The 15809-nt window shown below is 47.6% G+C and overlaps 1 protein-coding gene across 1 annotated transcript in view; it reads left to right on the top strand.

The window, feature by feature from the left end:
• EPHB1 (EPH receptor B1) overlaps positions 1–15809 on the top strand; it is a 426461-nt gene that overhangs the window by 277428 nt on the left and 133224 nt on the right. The window contains exon 4 of the mRNA XM_067737744.1: positions 9386–9541. Coding sequence (XP_067593845.1) covers positions 9386–9541 — 156 coding nt within the window. The remainder of the gene's footprint in view (positions 1–9385; positions 9542–15809) is intronic.

Genomic DNA, 15809 nt, shown 5'->3' with positions numbered 1-15809 from the left:
TTTTTCTCCAGGGCCTTTGCACATGCTTCTCTCTCCATGTGGAGGGTTCTCTGTTTCCCCTCACTCACCCACCTTACCTCTGCCAACCCATATGGCCCCTATTCACTCTGTATGACTTGACTTAGACCTCACTTGCCCAAGACGCTCCCAGACTCAGAGAGGTCCCTGAGCCGGCCTCCTACACTGATTACCTCTGTTGGAATTTCCAGTTTAGAGTCTGTCTTCCTCCACTAGGATGTCAGCTCCATGGGGGAGAGCTCTTTGCGTGTTTCATCCATTGGTGGATCCCAGTGCCGAGCACAGCTCCAAGTTGACATTAAGTGGCCAATTTAAATACTTTAAAATGAATAATTGATGAAAACATTCAGCCTGGCTCCTTGCGGGAAACGCCCAGCTGCTATTTACTGAGGAGATGCTACATTCCAGAAAGTTTGCACTGACCTTCACAAAGCAATAAGAAGGAAGTTACCCTAGTACCCCTTTTTACAGAGGAGGTGGCTGAGGTTGAGGGTTAAGTAACTTTCATAAGATCACATAACCAGTAAGTGGCAGTTTTCACGGACACCAAGGCCAGGATGTTTCCTCTCTACCTGGAGGTCTAGAGCAGCGGTTCTCAAACTGGAGCTGCATCAGAATCCCCTGGAGGGCTTGCAGACACTCAGATTTCTGGGCCTCACCCCAGAGTTTCTGGTTCAGTAGGTTTGGAGTGGGGTCTCAGATTCTGCGTTTCTACAACTTCCCAGGTGATGCTGCTTCTGCTGTCCGTCTGGAGACCACAGTTTGAGAATCTCTGGCGTAGGTCACAGAAAACCTCTGGGTTTGCTTTATGCTACCCCACTACCCAACCACACTGACCTTGGGCCAGGATTGCAGGATGCAGCCCTGAATTCCCTGCTGAGAGGCTCTGATGCCCAGCCCAGCCTCCCTCCCTGAACCTGGCCTTGGCTGTGCTGTGCCCGGCTGTTCCCTAGGGACAGGCGCCATCAGGACTTAAGGGCCTGCCCCTCCCCCTTGGGACACTGCCCTTCTGTTTGTCGTGTTTCAGTCCTGACCAGTGATCTCCCCATTCCACCAAGGCTAAGTGCCCCTGACCCTGACCCCACGTCTTTAACAACTTCCATGCTGATTGATGCATGCTAGGCTCGCTGCTGCTGCTGCCGGAGCAGCTTAATAGCACGGGAAGTTACAGTCTCGTCTGTGTCAAGGTGCCTGCAGCATTCGTCAATTTCAGCAAGCGTCACCGAGAGTGATACGAGTGTATGACACAGCTAAGTGTTCCCTCTGCGCAGGCCATTACAGCTGGAGGTGGGCCCATGGAGACAGGGACTGGAGACCAATTTGGCCTCGTGTGTGCAGGCTGACATAGACACGAGCGCCGCAGGTCACCTCCTGCTGTGGCCCCTTGAATGCTGTGTGTGCCTGGCAGTCTCTACTGCCAGGTTCCCTCTCCCTACAGGTTCCCTCTCCCTACGGGCAAGTGCGGGTCCTGTTCTCTCTGATGCTTGGGGCACTCTTTTCCCTTGGCCTCACCCTCCCATTTCTGCATCAACTTTTACCTGTCCTTCAAGGCCTGTGCATGTGCCACCATCTCCAGGCAGCTTTCCCAGCTCTCCTTTACTTTCCCCTTCCTCCAAAGACCTCTGGCACAGGGCACCTCCGCCTCTGGTGTAGAGCTTTCCTCGGTAAGTAGCCCACTCTGACCTGCCCTGCTCATCGCAGCTCCTTGGGGTTGGAGGTTGCTGTCCATACTTTTGTGTCCTCCGCCAAATTTAAAAATGTAGTGATTGAGATTTTCTTTGATTACTCGAGTCCTGTGTATACAATGCAAAACACTGGGAAATTATGGAAAAGCACAAAATCATCACCATTGCTACCACTCCCAGTTTTTATTTTACTGCTTATGGTTTATATATGTTTGCATATATATGTATATGCTTGTGTGTGTATGTATAACGATGTTCATACTCTATAGTTTAAAATGACTTAAAAAATTTTTCCATGACATAATTTTAATGACTGTGTAGTATCACACTATACAGATGTTCCATAATTTATTTAGTGAATACCCTATTATTTGACTTTTAAGTTCTTTTTTTTTCCCTTCCTTCCTTTCTTCTGCATTATAAATAGCAGTGGTGTAAGCATCCGTTAACATAAATCTTTTTCCACATCTCCTTGCTTTTTCTTCAGAAGTAGAATTGTTGGATCAAAACTCTGGACATTTTGAAGGTCTTAATGGAGAAAAGTTTTAAGAATCCACACTTTGTAGGAGAGTGCCAGTCACCTCTTACCCTGTAATGTTAAGATCTTGTCATTATTGTTGTTGTTATTATTTTTTTAATCGCAGCTTTTATCTTTGGGTCTTATCACAGCAGGCCTTCAGTGAACTTACAGTTCAACCAGCCGCAGAATGCATGTGCCTACATGTAAGGCCTGTGCTCAGTACCAGGGAGAGGACAATACAAAGATGGCGACACCTAGCATCAGCCTTCAGAGAACTTTCAATCTAGTGCAGTAGTTGGAGTGCTGGCTGGCTGGCTGGCTGGATGCCTGGGAACTACTTCTGTGCTAGTGGTTTTCTCAACACATTGCCCTGACTATAAGGGGAAATGGGGGTTTCACCAGATCCTGGGTCCCACTGGGATGGCCTGGGGTTCTTCAGGGAGACCCATTTCTGGGAAACGCAAAGACTGTTTATAAGCATAGACAAGGAACCCCGGCACACATCCTTCCCTGGAGTTTCACACCTGGAGTTCCAGAGTCAAGAACCCCTGGGGTCAGCCCCCATAATGTGAAGATGAGGGAGGCATTGAGCTGCAGGTGTGATTCTAAATACTGTACGGGGCTCAATGAGAGGCCACAAGACCTGTGAGTAGAGCCGTGCAGAGCTGTGCGCATGCTCTGCAGGAAGCTCTTGTCCCCATCCCCTGCCCCACCCGCTACGCCCATCCCAGGGATCTCAGCGTCTGCCCAGAGCGGCTGGCTCTTTGCTTGTCTTCCAGAGCAGCAGCAGAGCCTGGAGACCAAGGGGAGCTTGAGAGGCAGTGAGCTCAGGGCTGTTTACCTCTTTCTTCCCCACCAGGAACACGAGCCTTGCCCCTCTCACTGTCACCTCTCGAGGCAGGCACACCGCCCGAGCCAGCTGCTAGGCTGCACCTGCCTTGAGAAAAAGGCACCCGGTTCTTAAGCAGGGGATGAATATTCATTGGCATGAACCTTTGCAAACTCATTTGGGGAAAAAAAATTAGATCAGGAGCAGTAATCAGATTATTAAAAAGAAAAAGCAAGGACAGAAGACAGCGGTGGAGGGAAGCATCACATTTAAAATGCAAGGAGAGACTTCCTTCCTGCAGAGAAGCTGGGACCCACCCCTGGACCATGCACCGGGAATAGTTAAGCTCTCCCACATTCCTGCTGCATAAAAATGTTGTTTTGCGAGGCTTCTGTGGAGGGGGCAGGGGCAGAGGCAGTGTGCACCCTCCACGTACAAAAATTATAAAATAATGTTATGAGGTTTTCACTTTATCTTCCTTGGATATCAGGAAAAATTGTGAGAGCTAAAGAGGCTCTGGCGAGTGCTGAGTGACAGGTTAAAGGGCTCCAATAAAGATTAGATGGTCCACTATCTCCTGAGGAAATTGCATAAAAGTGGTTATTCCCTCTTGCTTCTATTAATTTCCTCTTCCTGGCTGCTTGGAAATGCTTCATAACCTGATGTTGCAGATGGGGACAAGAGGTGCTTTCCATTATCTCAATCACTGCACTGTTTATGAGACACTTAATCTGTTTCTTTATAAAGTAATAGTACTGAAGGTGATGGATTTAGTGTCACTGGAGGGCTGTGTGCAGGGATGGCAGGGGACGGGGTTCTCAAGAGCACCGTAAACACTAGGTAATTTGTTACATCTCGAGACTCTGAGAAGTTGGGTGGGCGTTTCAAGGTGATCTTCTGGATATCAGCTGGAGGTCACGCATACCAGTCCCTTCTTGCTTGAAGGGGGAGGGAAGTGCTGCATGTTTTGCTTGGGGAATGGAAAATGCACACATGCTTAGGGACCTCACGTCTTATCTCTTCCTCTCTGCCAAAGTCAGAGGTGGGGAAAGAGGTGTGTATGTGGGGTGCCACCTAAAAGCTGCATCTATCACCTTGTCAGAACTGTGATCCCCTACAATGGAGGGAAGTCAACCCCCTTTTCTTAAGGAAACGAAGCCATCCGGGCTGCGCTGGTGTCAGAAATGTACAGCCCTCCACCTCACAGGTGTTCCATGGACAAAGGTCTTGTGGGAATACACAGCGACTCTTCCTTTCCCACCCACCTCCTGGAACAGTGATGAAACCCTCCTGGCTGAGATGGAGCTGAGCACTGTCTGACCTAATTCCCCTTCCTACCTCTCCTGTTCTTCCACCTCTTTCTTTCTAGCTTTGTCTTTGCCTCTCTTGAATCTCACCTCGTAGTCCCCACAAGAAAATGCTTTTTCTGGTCCTCGTCTCATAGCGATGGATCCTCCAAGTCAGCCACTTCCTGCCTGACGGGTCCCCCACCCCAACCCTGTGCACACATAAGCATAACACAGACGACGCTGTGTGGGAATCAGCCAGCGTTCCATCGTCTGCCTCCTTCCTCACCCCCCAAGGAAGGCGGGCACTTCCCAGGGTCTGTCCCCCACCCTCTGTGCTCTGCTCTTTTCCTCTAGCAAGGTGCCAAGCTCACCTAGATCTTCTGTAAAATTTAGTTGAATGAGAGGTTCATGACTGTAGTGACAATGCTGACCATAATTTTAAATCAAGAGAAAGGCAACCCCTGAGTTTTGAAATGATATTAAAGCAAGTAGCTGTGCTATCCACTTCGAAATTTCTTGACAGTGTGGATACGTGCCTGATTAGATGATCACAGTATTTAATTGTTATTTTTTGAGCGTGCAGGCAGATGTGAGGTCTGCAGGCTGCTGGGGTCCCCACCATTCTCCGCTGTGTTACTCCCAACCACTTTATATATTCAGGTGATTTCTCTGGGCTGAGGTGATTGCTTTTACCTCCCTTGGTCTAAATATTCTTTGTTACACTCTACCCAGCAGCTCCACGTATCACCTCTAATTAAAGCTGCTTTTCCTCAAGGAGCAGCACAATTTTCTTATTTATTTTTCTATGTAAATTTGTAGTAAAATAACAATCTTATTCACTTCTATTTCTCATTAGTGGCGTCTGGTACAAGGTGAGTTAAAAAAGGCTTTGTGGACTTGCCTGGCACTTTAAGCATTATTTAAAGCATTAATTCTATGAGAAAATATAGTCCAGGTGTGCTTACAACTTACAGTCCACTTTGTCACTCTCTCACTTTGTCACAGCTTCCCCTTCCCCCTCCCCACATCCTCAAGTCCATTCTCTAGTCGGGTCTGTGTCTTTATTCCCGTCTTGCCCCTATGTTTTTCATGACCTTTTTTTTTCCCCTTAAATTCCATATATATGTGTGAGCATACGGTATTTGTTTTTCTCTTTCTGACTTACTTCACTCTGTATGACAGACTCTGGGTACATCCACCTCACTACAAATAACTCAATTTCGTTTCTTTTTATGGCTGAGTAATATTCCATTGTATATATGTGCCACAAAGCGAGAGAGTGGCATGGACATATATACACTACCAAATGTAAAATAGATAGCTAGTGGGAAGCAGCCGCATAGCACAGGGAGATCAGCTCGGTGCTTTGTGACCACCTAGAGGGGTGGGAAAGGGAGGGTGGGAGGGAGGGAGACGCAAGAGGGAGGAGATATGGGAACATATGTATGTGTATAACTGATTCACTTTATTATAAAGCAGAAATTAAAACACCATTGTAAAGCAATTATACTCCAATAAAGATGTTAAAAAAAAATTATAGGCCAAATGTTCAATAAATGAACCTAGGCATACTGTTTCTTTATAAATTAGGGAATGCCTACACATAGATTTTAATAAAATATTAACTTATGAAATGTGAATATTAATGAGTTTCATCCATTTTTTAATTATCGATCAAATATATTTTACAGATATAATGATCCTCCCATTATACAAAACAAAAATAATCTGTGCAGAAACACATTCTTCCATTTGGTTCCAGGATTTATTTGCTGACTTTGGGACTCTAAGTTTATATTCTAACCCTCAATTCTAAAAGTTTGTTGAAAGAAAACTTGTTTTTCAAAAGGGACTGGATAAATGGAGGTAAAGAGGAATTAGCACTATTTAACACTTACTGCGCATAGGTAAATTTTCATATTTGAGTTTAATAAATTCTAATGACCTGTGGGAGTTGTTGTGAGAAGTGTTAAATTTCTTTTTTATGGATACTTTATACAGATGAGGAAGTGAGGATTACATAGCTTGCCAGTGATCACCCAGCTAGGATCCAGCAGAGCCAGGAATTGGACCCGGGACTGTTTGATCACTACCTGGTGCTCACTGTCCTGGGGAAGATGGAGTCATACCCCCTCCCAGGGCCTTTCACCCTAACCCTTCTCTGAGCTTCTCTCTCTTAAAGCTCAGCTTGGCCTCCCTCTCCTTCATTTCCTCCCTCTGTGGCTGTCAGAGTCTAGAGCCACCCAGTTCTGCCTTCCTTCATCAGAAATCTCAGAGGAAGACACTTTCTAAATCCCTTTGCTACTTGTGGACATCAGGATGGTTGTTTATGCTGTTAACTTATTAAATGTAAAGCAAGGAGGCTTTTAAATGCTGGAAAGAAAGTGAAAACACCTTGTGTCTCTTGGATTGATACATTAAGAAAATTACATGTGGCAGGGCTCCAGTGAATGCATGAGTCTCCACATTCCTCTCCCCCACTTTCCAGGGAAAGAGCTTCCACTGGGTTTGGGCAGCACAGGCCTGGGCTTTCTCTGTGTTCTCCAGCTCCAGAACTGAATGGGGTGCAGAAACGCTGGGAGATTTACAATAGAAAGGGCCAAGTGCTTCTCATGGGTGATAAGGAAGAGATGTGGAAAGAAGAAAGGGAGAGAGGAGGAAAGAAATAGGGGGAGAGACTTCACTGAGTGGGCTTGGAAAGATAGATCAGCAAGCCAAATTCTAGGATACTAGGTGTACCATTCAGAGTTTTCCTTTTGGTGTTTTATTTGTTGAGCCTTTCGTAGAGATTGAATTTTTTTTTCTTTCTACTAAGAAGTTTATTTGAATGTACTGAGATGGGTAGCAAGTGGCCCATTTTTACATGGGTTACAACAGAAATCCTTAAGAACGTTATTGTAGCACCTAGACAACACTTACCTCAGTACGTTCCGTGGAACTTGAATCCCAGGAGATGCTCTACAGTATAGGGCTTCTTGGTGAGAAAACACAGCATTCTGTATCCCATTTGGGGAAATTCTGAAAAATTCTGTAATAAAAGATGAGATGAACTTTTTAAACCCACAGATTCAAAATATCTGACCACAGACCCCTTTTGTAAGTAACAGGTGTTAACAATCCTAAGGACATGGACTCCGTTGAACACTCTTGGGTTATGCCATTCCAGGACATTCCATTTCAGAAATTCCCTCCCATTCAAGATGAGCTTCTGCCCCGGGGCACTTCCAGAGTGACTGAAACCCGATACCTCACGTCAAGTGAGCAAAGGAGTGAGAAAACTTACCCAGCATAAGAAACGGTTCTTCTTTCTTGTCTTGGTAGAAAAGCTGTGGATATTATTCACATAGTTTATATGTATATCATCGCTATTACTTCTCCCACTGTGTGATTCTGGGCAACTCTTTTAACCTTTCAGTGTCCCAAAATGGAGCTAATCATAGCTACCCCATAGAGGAATGCATGCAAAACACTTAACAAGAATGTTAACAGATGGTGGCTACTGCTCCTGTTAAAGAATACTCTGCACTTTCCAGGAGGGAACAGTATATTTGGGAAGATGAGCTTTGTATAAGTAGAAACCTTTATAATGGTACGTCTACTATGGCAACGATCACATTGTATTGCAACTGTATGACCTCATTGGATCAAGAACTCCTTGAGGGCAGGCTCTGTTCTCAAAATTCCCTGGATCAGGTTCTCAGTAGGGTCACAGTAAATGTCTGTTGAATGAATTAGTGAAGTATGTAAGAAAGCCAAATGAGTTGACCATGAAATTAGTTTTACCTGGTCTCAAAGGAGGATAAGCCAGAGCAGGTTTCTTGGAAGAAAAGAGTCAGGAGAGTCAGGAGCTGAGATAGTGAGGAAGGGCCTCAGGGAAGCAGGGCAGGCAGGGGCAATTTTCTGTGGAATCAGCAAGGCAGAGACCAGATGTCTGGAGTCAAAGGTCTCTGTAGATGAGGCATGGTAAAAGCTTGAGGGATGGCCTAGAGCCAGACATTTTGGGGCATGGCTTTTCACAGGCTGACCCATGGAGCAAGGAGAATAAGTGCCTCATATCTGAGCAAAGCTCCAGTGGGCATCAGGCTATACCAGGTGTTCCCAATCTTCCCCACTGACATGTACATGATAGATGACACCAAGTGCATGACACATTCCCTGGTGCACTGCCTACAAAAGCATCCTGCTTTGCCCCCCCCCCCCAAAGCATTTCAAAATGCAATTAAGGGAGAATGTTGTTGTTAAGCCAGTAACCTTGAAATCACTTTAATTTCTTCTTAAAGAATCACTCATGAATTTCAGCCCTTTACCACCATTCATAATAAGTGTTAACACAACTCACAGTTTCCCTCATGTGTGTTGAAACATGGGATTTAAGAACCATGGGTCCAGTTCATTGTCAACCAGGAACTCTTTCCATCCGAGGCCCAGGTGAAATTTCTTCACTGAGTGAATCAGGGTAAGGCCATGACTGTTAACAGGTGGAAGAGGGAGGGAATAACCATTTATAGAGCACTTATGCCTCAGACACTACGCTACACATTAAATCATTTTCTCAATTAAATCTCTTGATGCACCTGAAAGGGAAGGATCATTATTCATATTGTTCAAGTGAGAGAAGCCATTGGTACCAGGAAGGTATATTTCACTAAGGATGTTTGAAGACTTGGAAGTGTTAAGTAGGGGTTGCCTCAATCCGAAATGCTCACTTTGTGCAAGGGGGTATCTCAATGTCCTTTTTTTTTTTTTTGGCGGTACGCGGGCCTCTCGCTGCCGTGGCCTCTCCCTCTGCGGAGCACAGGCTCCGGACGCGCAGGCTCAGCAGCCATGGCTCACGGGCGCAGCCGCTCCACGGCATGTGGGATCCTCCCGGACTGGGGCACGAACCCGTGTCCCCTGCATCGGCAGGCGGACTCCCAACCACTGCGCCACCAGGGAAGCCCAATGTCCTTTTTAAGGTGACAGAATGTTTCATTTTCAAGTTCCAGGGAAGGGCCTCTGACTGCCACTCTTCCATTAATTCTAAGATGGTCTCTTTGTGTTACAGCCTGCCCTGCCGGGATGTTCAAGGCCAACCAGGAAGCTGAGGGCTGCTCCCACTGTCCCTCCAACAGCAGATCCCCTTCAGAGGCATCTCCCATCTGCACCTGCCGGACTGGCTATTACCGGGCAGATTTTGACCCCCCAGAAGTGGCATGCACTAGTAAGTATCTAGCAGGGGTTCTGGGGTGGGGAGTTTGGTTGTCTGATAGTGCAAGTGGTGGGCCTAGGGCAGGGAAGACTTAAGACAGCATCCTCCAATTGCATAGTACAAAGCGGAGACGTTGGCTGTGGTGCTGAAACGGACAGCTCCTCGCTGGGCAAGCAGCGCCCCTCTTTCAGTAGTACCGGGTCAAGACTTTTTTCTTGGCCCCCTCCTCTCAGATGGGAGGGCCTTCCTCCCACCCAAAGAAGACAACTTATGCCCACCAGATGGTTAAAAAATGTCAACTGGAGAGTTCTTTGAGTGCAAAATCAAGATGCACCAGGATGTTGCAACAATTCCTAGTAACTCTTCCAGTCACCTCCTCCAAGAAGCCCCCTTGGTCTTGACAGATGAGAATATCCTCTCTTTTCACTGGGCTTCCTGTATCCCTGTGACCAGGCTCCCTCAAAACTCTCCTGATTTCATTACTTGTCCAATCATTCTGCACTTGCCTTCTTGGTTACCCAATGAAGGTCCTTGTGTGCCAGCTCCATGTATTCATCTCCCTGTGTCCCTTCCAGTGCCTAGTGTGGTGCATCCATGCCTCTGCCAAATGACAAGACCAGAGTCCTGGCCTGTGTGCACTGAGGCAGAACTTCTAGGGGCTGGGTCCAGAGCGTGAGCTCCACCACTCTCCCACTCTCTGCTGTAGAGGGAAGGGCAGTCATCCTGCCCAAAGTGGAGGCAGCAACTCCACTCCCCGAGGAGGGATGGATGAGGGGAGAATTTCCTCACAATCTTCTCCCGTATGATCCACAATCGTGGGGAGTCAGGAAGCACTACTCTCCCTGCACAACACTTTCAAGAACTTGTTCCTCCTCTCCTAAGTGTAGCAGCCCCGAAATAGGGACACTTCTTCTTCTCAGTATTCCTGTTGCATTCAGAAGTCAGTGCTCCAGGTTAATCTCTAATTATGCTAGAACTTTCTTCTGGGTTGGATGCTGTTGCCTGGATCCCTCTGAGCAAGAATCTTCCCTTCGCCTCCTCTGACCAAACTCCTTCCACCCATCCCCAGCATAGAAAGGCACAGACAGAGCATTTCATGCCTATTTGCAGTTTGATGAACAGAAAAGATATGACTGAGCTCCAAGTAGAATAATTTCTTAATTCTGGCCTTGCAGTTTACATAATCTTGGCTGGATAAAAAAGAAGAATGAAAGTGTCTTCTAGATCAAGGTCCTAAGGTCAATCAATGCTTAGAGATTTGAACTGAGGAAAAGTGCATCATCTTATAAACTGATTTTTCCCCAGACCTCCCTGGGTTGGTATGAACAAAAATGATTCCATTTCTGCTGACTGGAGTCCCTGTCTTTCTGCTGTGTTATCCCATCTACTGATTTCGGAGGTTCCCCTGTGTGTCTCTGTAGGCTTGAGAAGCATTGTTTAATGTACTTCTTTAGAAGCCACTTAAGGATGCTGAATCTCTGCTGCCTGGATGTCCAGACCAAGGACCAGTCCCCATGATTGCCAAAGCCCAGGTCTCACAGCTTCCCTTCTGGAAACATTCCCCTCCACTCTGCTCATGGACCCTCTCTGATTGGCCAGGCTCCTTCTGCAGATAAATTCATGCAAATAAAATTCTGGGTCCCCAGCTTCCCACCTAGGGAAGTTCAGCAGACACACCCTGTAAACGCATCCAGCCCCTGGACAAGGTCACCTAGAGAGAAGGTAGACCAATAACCAGAGGCAGAATACTGACGTGGAGCTCCTTGCTATACAATGCCTCTCCCATCTACCTCTCACCTGACATCTCCCATCTACCTTCTATCACCTGACTTGATGTGCTTGAACCAACAGGACTTATTCCTGGTATAAACAGGAACATCCCAGAGCCTTCACTCTGCACATTGCAGACCCTTACTCTGTGCTGCTTACCCATATTCTGAGTCCAGCTCATTAAAATCAGACCTCCCAGGCTTTTCTCTCCTGTCCTGGCCCAGCCAACTCTGAGTTAGGGACACCTTCCCACCCACTATGTCCCACCAAAATCTCCGCATCTTTCCCAGAGTGGGGGTGAATGCTGGACATGCCTGGGGGTGTCACCACATGCTGTACACAGCCCTGTGCTCTTTTCCCCCCAAAGGAGAGCTCTAGGGTCAGACCAGAAATCACCAAATCAGAGCCACACTTGCCTGTGAAGGTCAGGCCAAGAGCTGCTCAGGGACACATTATCTGGCTCCCTGCCCTGGCCAGCAGGGGCCAGTACTGGGTGAGAGGACACAGAGGCCAGGCTGGGCAGCAGCACAATGCTAGGCAAAACAAGTGTAAACAAACCTATTACTTTATTGAGACTCATTATATATTTGATTTATTGTGTGCCAGGGAAGTACTGTATGAAAAAGTCAATTTGTTGGCTTTTATAATCTCATTAGGCTTTCCTTTTAAAACATTCTATTTGGAGGTGCCATCTGTTCTCTTAAAAAGGCATCACACATCACCACAGTAAATAATTTTTCAGATACAAGGAGCATATCTGGAGCTGTGGAGGTCAGGCACAGCCCTGCACCATGGCCTGGGGCCCAGTTGGTTCTGCAGGTGGAGCAAGGTGGCCAGCATGGGCCCAGCCATCTGACAGAGGGTGGGAGGGGGGCCAGAAAGGGCCCAGGTGCTTGCTCACATTGCAAGTGCATCCCTCTCTCCATCCAAGCAGGAGACGGTGATGGCCCGGTCGGACACTGGGAGGACCCAGGCAAAGGTCTGTTCTAAAATGTACAGGACAGCGGGCATCTACAGTGTTCAGGTCCCATGGGTGTCAGGGAAAGGGGACACAGTGTCAGAAGCTTCCGAGATCCTAGGTCTCAGGTGTCACCTGTTGCCACCATCTTTAAATGAGGTTGTATCAAGAGTCATTCACTGACAATATTGAAAAGGTTACAGAGAATCCTACGATTTAAGATGTACTCTTTTACAAGGCTAAAAATATCTATAGTGTGCTAAAAATGAATGTTTTTAATGAATCATGTTAATCTCATGAAATGAGCACATATATATTCATTGTATTTTTTTGTTGTGTTCAAAGTGTTAATTTATTCTAAATTAATCTAAACATTTAGAATGCATGACAACTTTTGTAGCCGTGTGTGGACATTTCTTCATTTTCTTTTTAATCTCCTGGGAGAGCCTGTCATTTCCTTGACCTCTGAGAGGCTCTGGCATCCCTGTGTGTCCAGCCTTATCCTTGACAATGTTCATAGATTCAGCAGGGATTTGAGCACACCCCAAGCTAAGGTGTCAAAAGGGCTGTTGTGGGCTTCAAATGAAGTGAGACGAGGGGCCTTAGGGAACACGGAGAATGAGTCTGTGATGATGTATTTCTGCTGGTCTTGGACCCCCAGCTCCCTTCTTCTTCCTTCCTCATCCTCCTTGCCCCTCTGCCAGGCCTGGCATTCTGGATCTGTTGCATCAGTGTCTGGCCGACTGCCTCCTGGTACAGCCATGGCCCCATGTGCTCATGTTCAGGAGGAGGCCTTGTCTCTGACAGGCTCTGGAGGGAGGGAAGGTAGTACCGGGAGGCTGATGTCAGGGTTTAGGGTGCACGCTGCATCATGTCAGGGCTGCCCTCAGAGACAGAGGGACAACCTAAGCCATGGATGGGATGAGGTGGGAGCTTGGGGGATGGCTAGAGGCAGGTCACAGGTGACCTCACCCCTCCCCGCTAGCAAAACCCTCTGAAAGAAGCCAGGCTACACAGAGTGGACAGTGGGGACCAGGTTTAATGAGGAGTTACCAAAGGGCCACTTACAGCAGGGGGCAGGGGGAGACGTCAAGGGGAAGGTGCAGCCCCACCCGCCAGAGGGGTTGCAGAGGTTGTAGGCTGGGGAGCTGAGACCCTGAAGGTTTTCTGAGCTTCAGCTGAGGAAGTTGCAGCTTTCCTCCTCCTGCTGTCTCCCTGGGCCACTGTGCAAGAGGCCCTGAGGTCCCCTGGGGAGTCCTGTCACCCCAAACAGCCCCAACTTTGAGTGGGTCCTAGGAAAGCGTATTGAATCATCGATTTGCACGTAGCACTGGGAAGGTAGGCTTGGCACTTCACAGACAAAAGTTTGAATCCTGACTCTGTCTCTTACCATCTCTGTGACCTTGAGCTAATGTCTTAACTTTTTTACATTCTGTCATTTTCTTCTCATGACCTCATAATAATGTATGCCTTTCTGGTTGTTATGAGGATTAAGCAAAATCATATTATGGAGTCTTTGGCGCAGTGCCTGGTGCATAGTAAACTCTCAGTCAGTGGTAGAACTTGCTTTGGTTATATCCCTGGAAAGTGTGAAGATTGCAGCAGATATGGAAGCTTCCAGCATGATAGGAGATCTAAAAATAAAAGTGACGTCCTTAGGGAGAGTACAGGTTTGACGCCAGCCCCACGTGTCACAGCAGAATCCATCGTGTGGCTCAGATCACAGTCACTATTCACCTTAGCCTGGAGATCCTGATGAAAACCAGCCAGAAGGTGACAGCCACTGGGAGCTGATGGGCTGTAGGAGGGGGGGAGGTGCAGATAGAGCATCAGAGAACTGCAGACACTGCTGAGCCCTCTCCTCCGCGACTGAGATGTGCTGAGAAGCTGGGCAGGAGTGGCCACTGAGGAGATGGGCTCTCAGTTCTCAGGGAGCAGGGGCTCAGTGACTCCTCAGGCTTAGACCCGCTTCTTTCACAGGAGGGTCTGATGGCCCTGGAAGCGTGACGGGCGGGACATCAGGAGAGAGGTGGCAGCCAGGAACATATGAGGAAGTGCATGACAATGTGAAACCAAGCACTGAAATGCATGTCTTCAGTTTTAAGTAATTTCTATTTACGGGAGGAAGAAATGGAAAGGAGGAATTTATGAAGCAGGTGAAAATAGATAATTATGCCTTATAAAATTGCTGTCTGTGAAAAACTATGCAAAAGGACTGGTGTAAAAATAACTACCTTGTTATGTTTCCGACCACAGAAACCCTTTTTTCTGCATCCACATGGGAGAAACTTTGACGGATCACAGAGACAAGCTAGTGCTTGTCTTGTTTCTTTATTTCTTCTTCAAATACAATGGGTTTCCCTCTGCAGTTTTGATTATAGAGGTGGAGTGAAAAGGGGCTCCAGAGATCATTGTCTTGTCCCCTGGCCCCGCCTGACATCCCCTCCCATGGGGGGCACATTGGCGGCCAGCCCTTCAGGGTCCCCCAGAGACCACCCCTGACCTCCCTGCTGACTCAGAGAAGTGGCTGGGAAGCTAAGCAGCAAGGCAGGCACTTTGGGTGTGGATCCCAAAGGTGTGTGACCTGGGGCATGGGACGGCCTCTGTGAGCAGGGGCTTCTCATCGGCAGAATTGGGCATGATGGAACTCAAATTAGGAGGTCGTGGGAATTAAATGACAGGATGTCAGGCAAGCCCCAGGATGGAAACTCAGGTCTGTCTGCTTCCAATGCCACGACCTCATACACAGTTAGAGCTACAGTTTGGTAGCTCTTAGGAGCATGTTGTAGATGGTCATGGCAGGGATAGGGATTTGCTGTTACTCTCACTCTTGAATCTGTACCTCCCACAGAGAAGGGTAAGAATCCAAGCTTCCCTCCCCCATCTCTGCCCACCCCCCTTTCTCTCTTTTAAGCTCATGTTTCATCCTTTATGGGGCTGGCAGCTGTTTCCCTCTTTCATCCCAACTGCCCCAGGGCAGCAGGGTGGTCCCTATGATGCAGGGAACATACTCCTTGGATGGACTGCCCAGGAGTGTGGCACTGCCCAGACCCTGGTCTTTGCAGGTAGGGTGGGTGGAATGGAGAAGAGGGTACTGGGGCCCAGAAGATGGAAAGAAACTTGGGATGAGAGAGAAAGAAGGGAGTCCTCTGCAGCCAGGTCTCATGGCCTTCGTGGTGTTGTGAAAAGTCTGTAAGGACATCAGATCATAACCTCCTCCTGCCAGTCCTGGGTCCTGATGGCTTATGCTTGACAAGTTGGCCAGTGATGGTTTCCTTTGCAGCAGTGGTTTTTAGATGCACTGCTTGGACGAACAGCCTCAGTGTCACCAGGGAACTTGGTGGGAATACAAATTCTCAGCCCCTCCCTAGACCTCCTGGATGATGTACTCTGGGGATGGGGAGTGGGGAGGGGAGAGGGCAGAGATCTGAGTTTTAACAAAACCTGCAGATGATTCTGAAGCTCGCTAAAGTTTGAGAACGTTGCTTTAGAATTAGGTCATATTTCTCTGTCCTTTGCCTTATGACTCCTGCGGAGAAAGGCCATTGAGTG

This window comes from Pseudorca crassidens, chromosome 5 (assembly GCF_039906515.1).
Source record: "Pseudorca crassidens isolate mPseCra1 chromosome 5, mPseCra1.hap1, whole genome shotgun sequence".
Classification (NCBI taxonomy): domain Eukaryota; kingdom Metazoa; phylum Chordata; class Mammalia; order Artiodactyla; family Delphinidae; genus Pseudorca; species Pseudorca crassidens.
The sequence above is the reverse complement of the archived record's forward strand: the minus strand, read 5'-3'. Positions and strand labels throughout refer to the sequence as shown.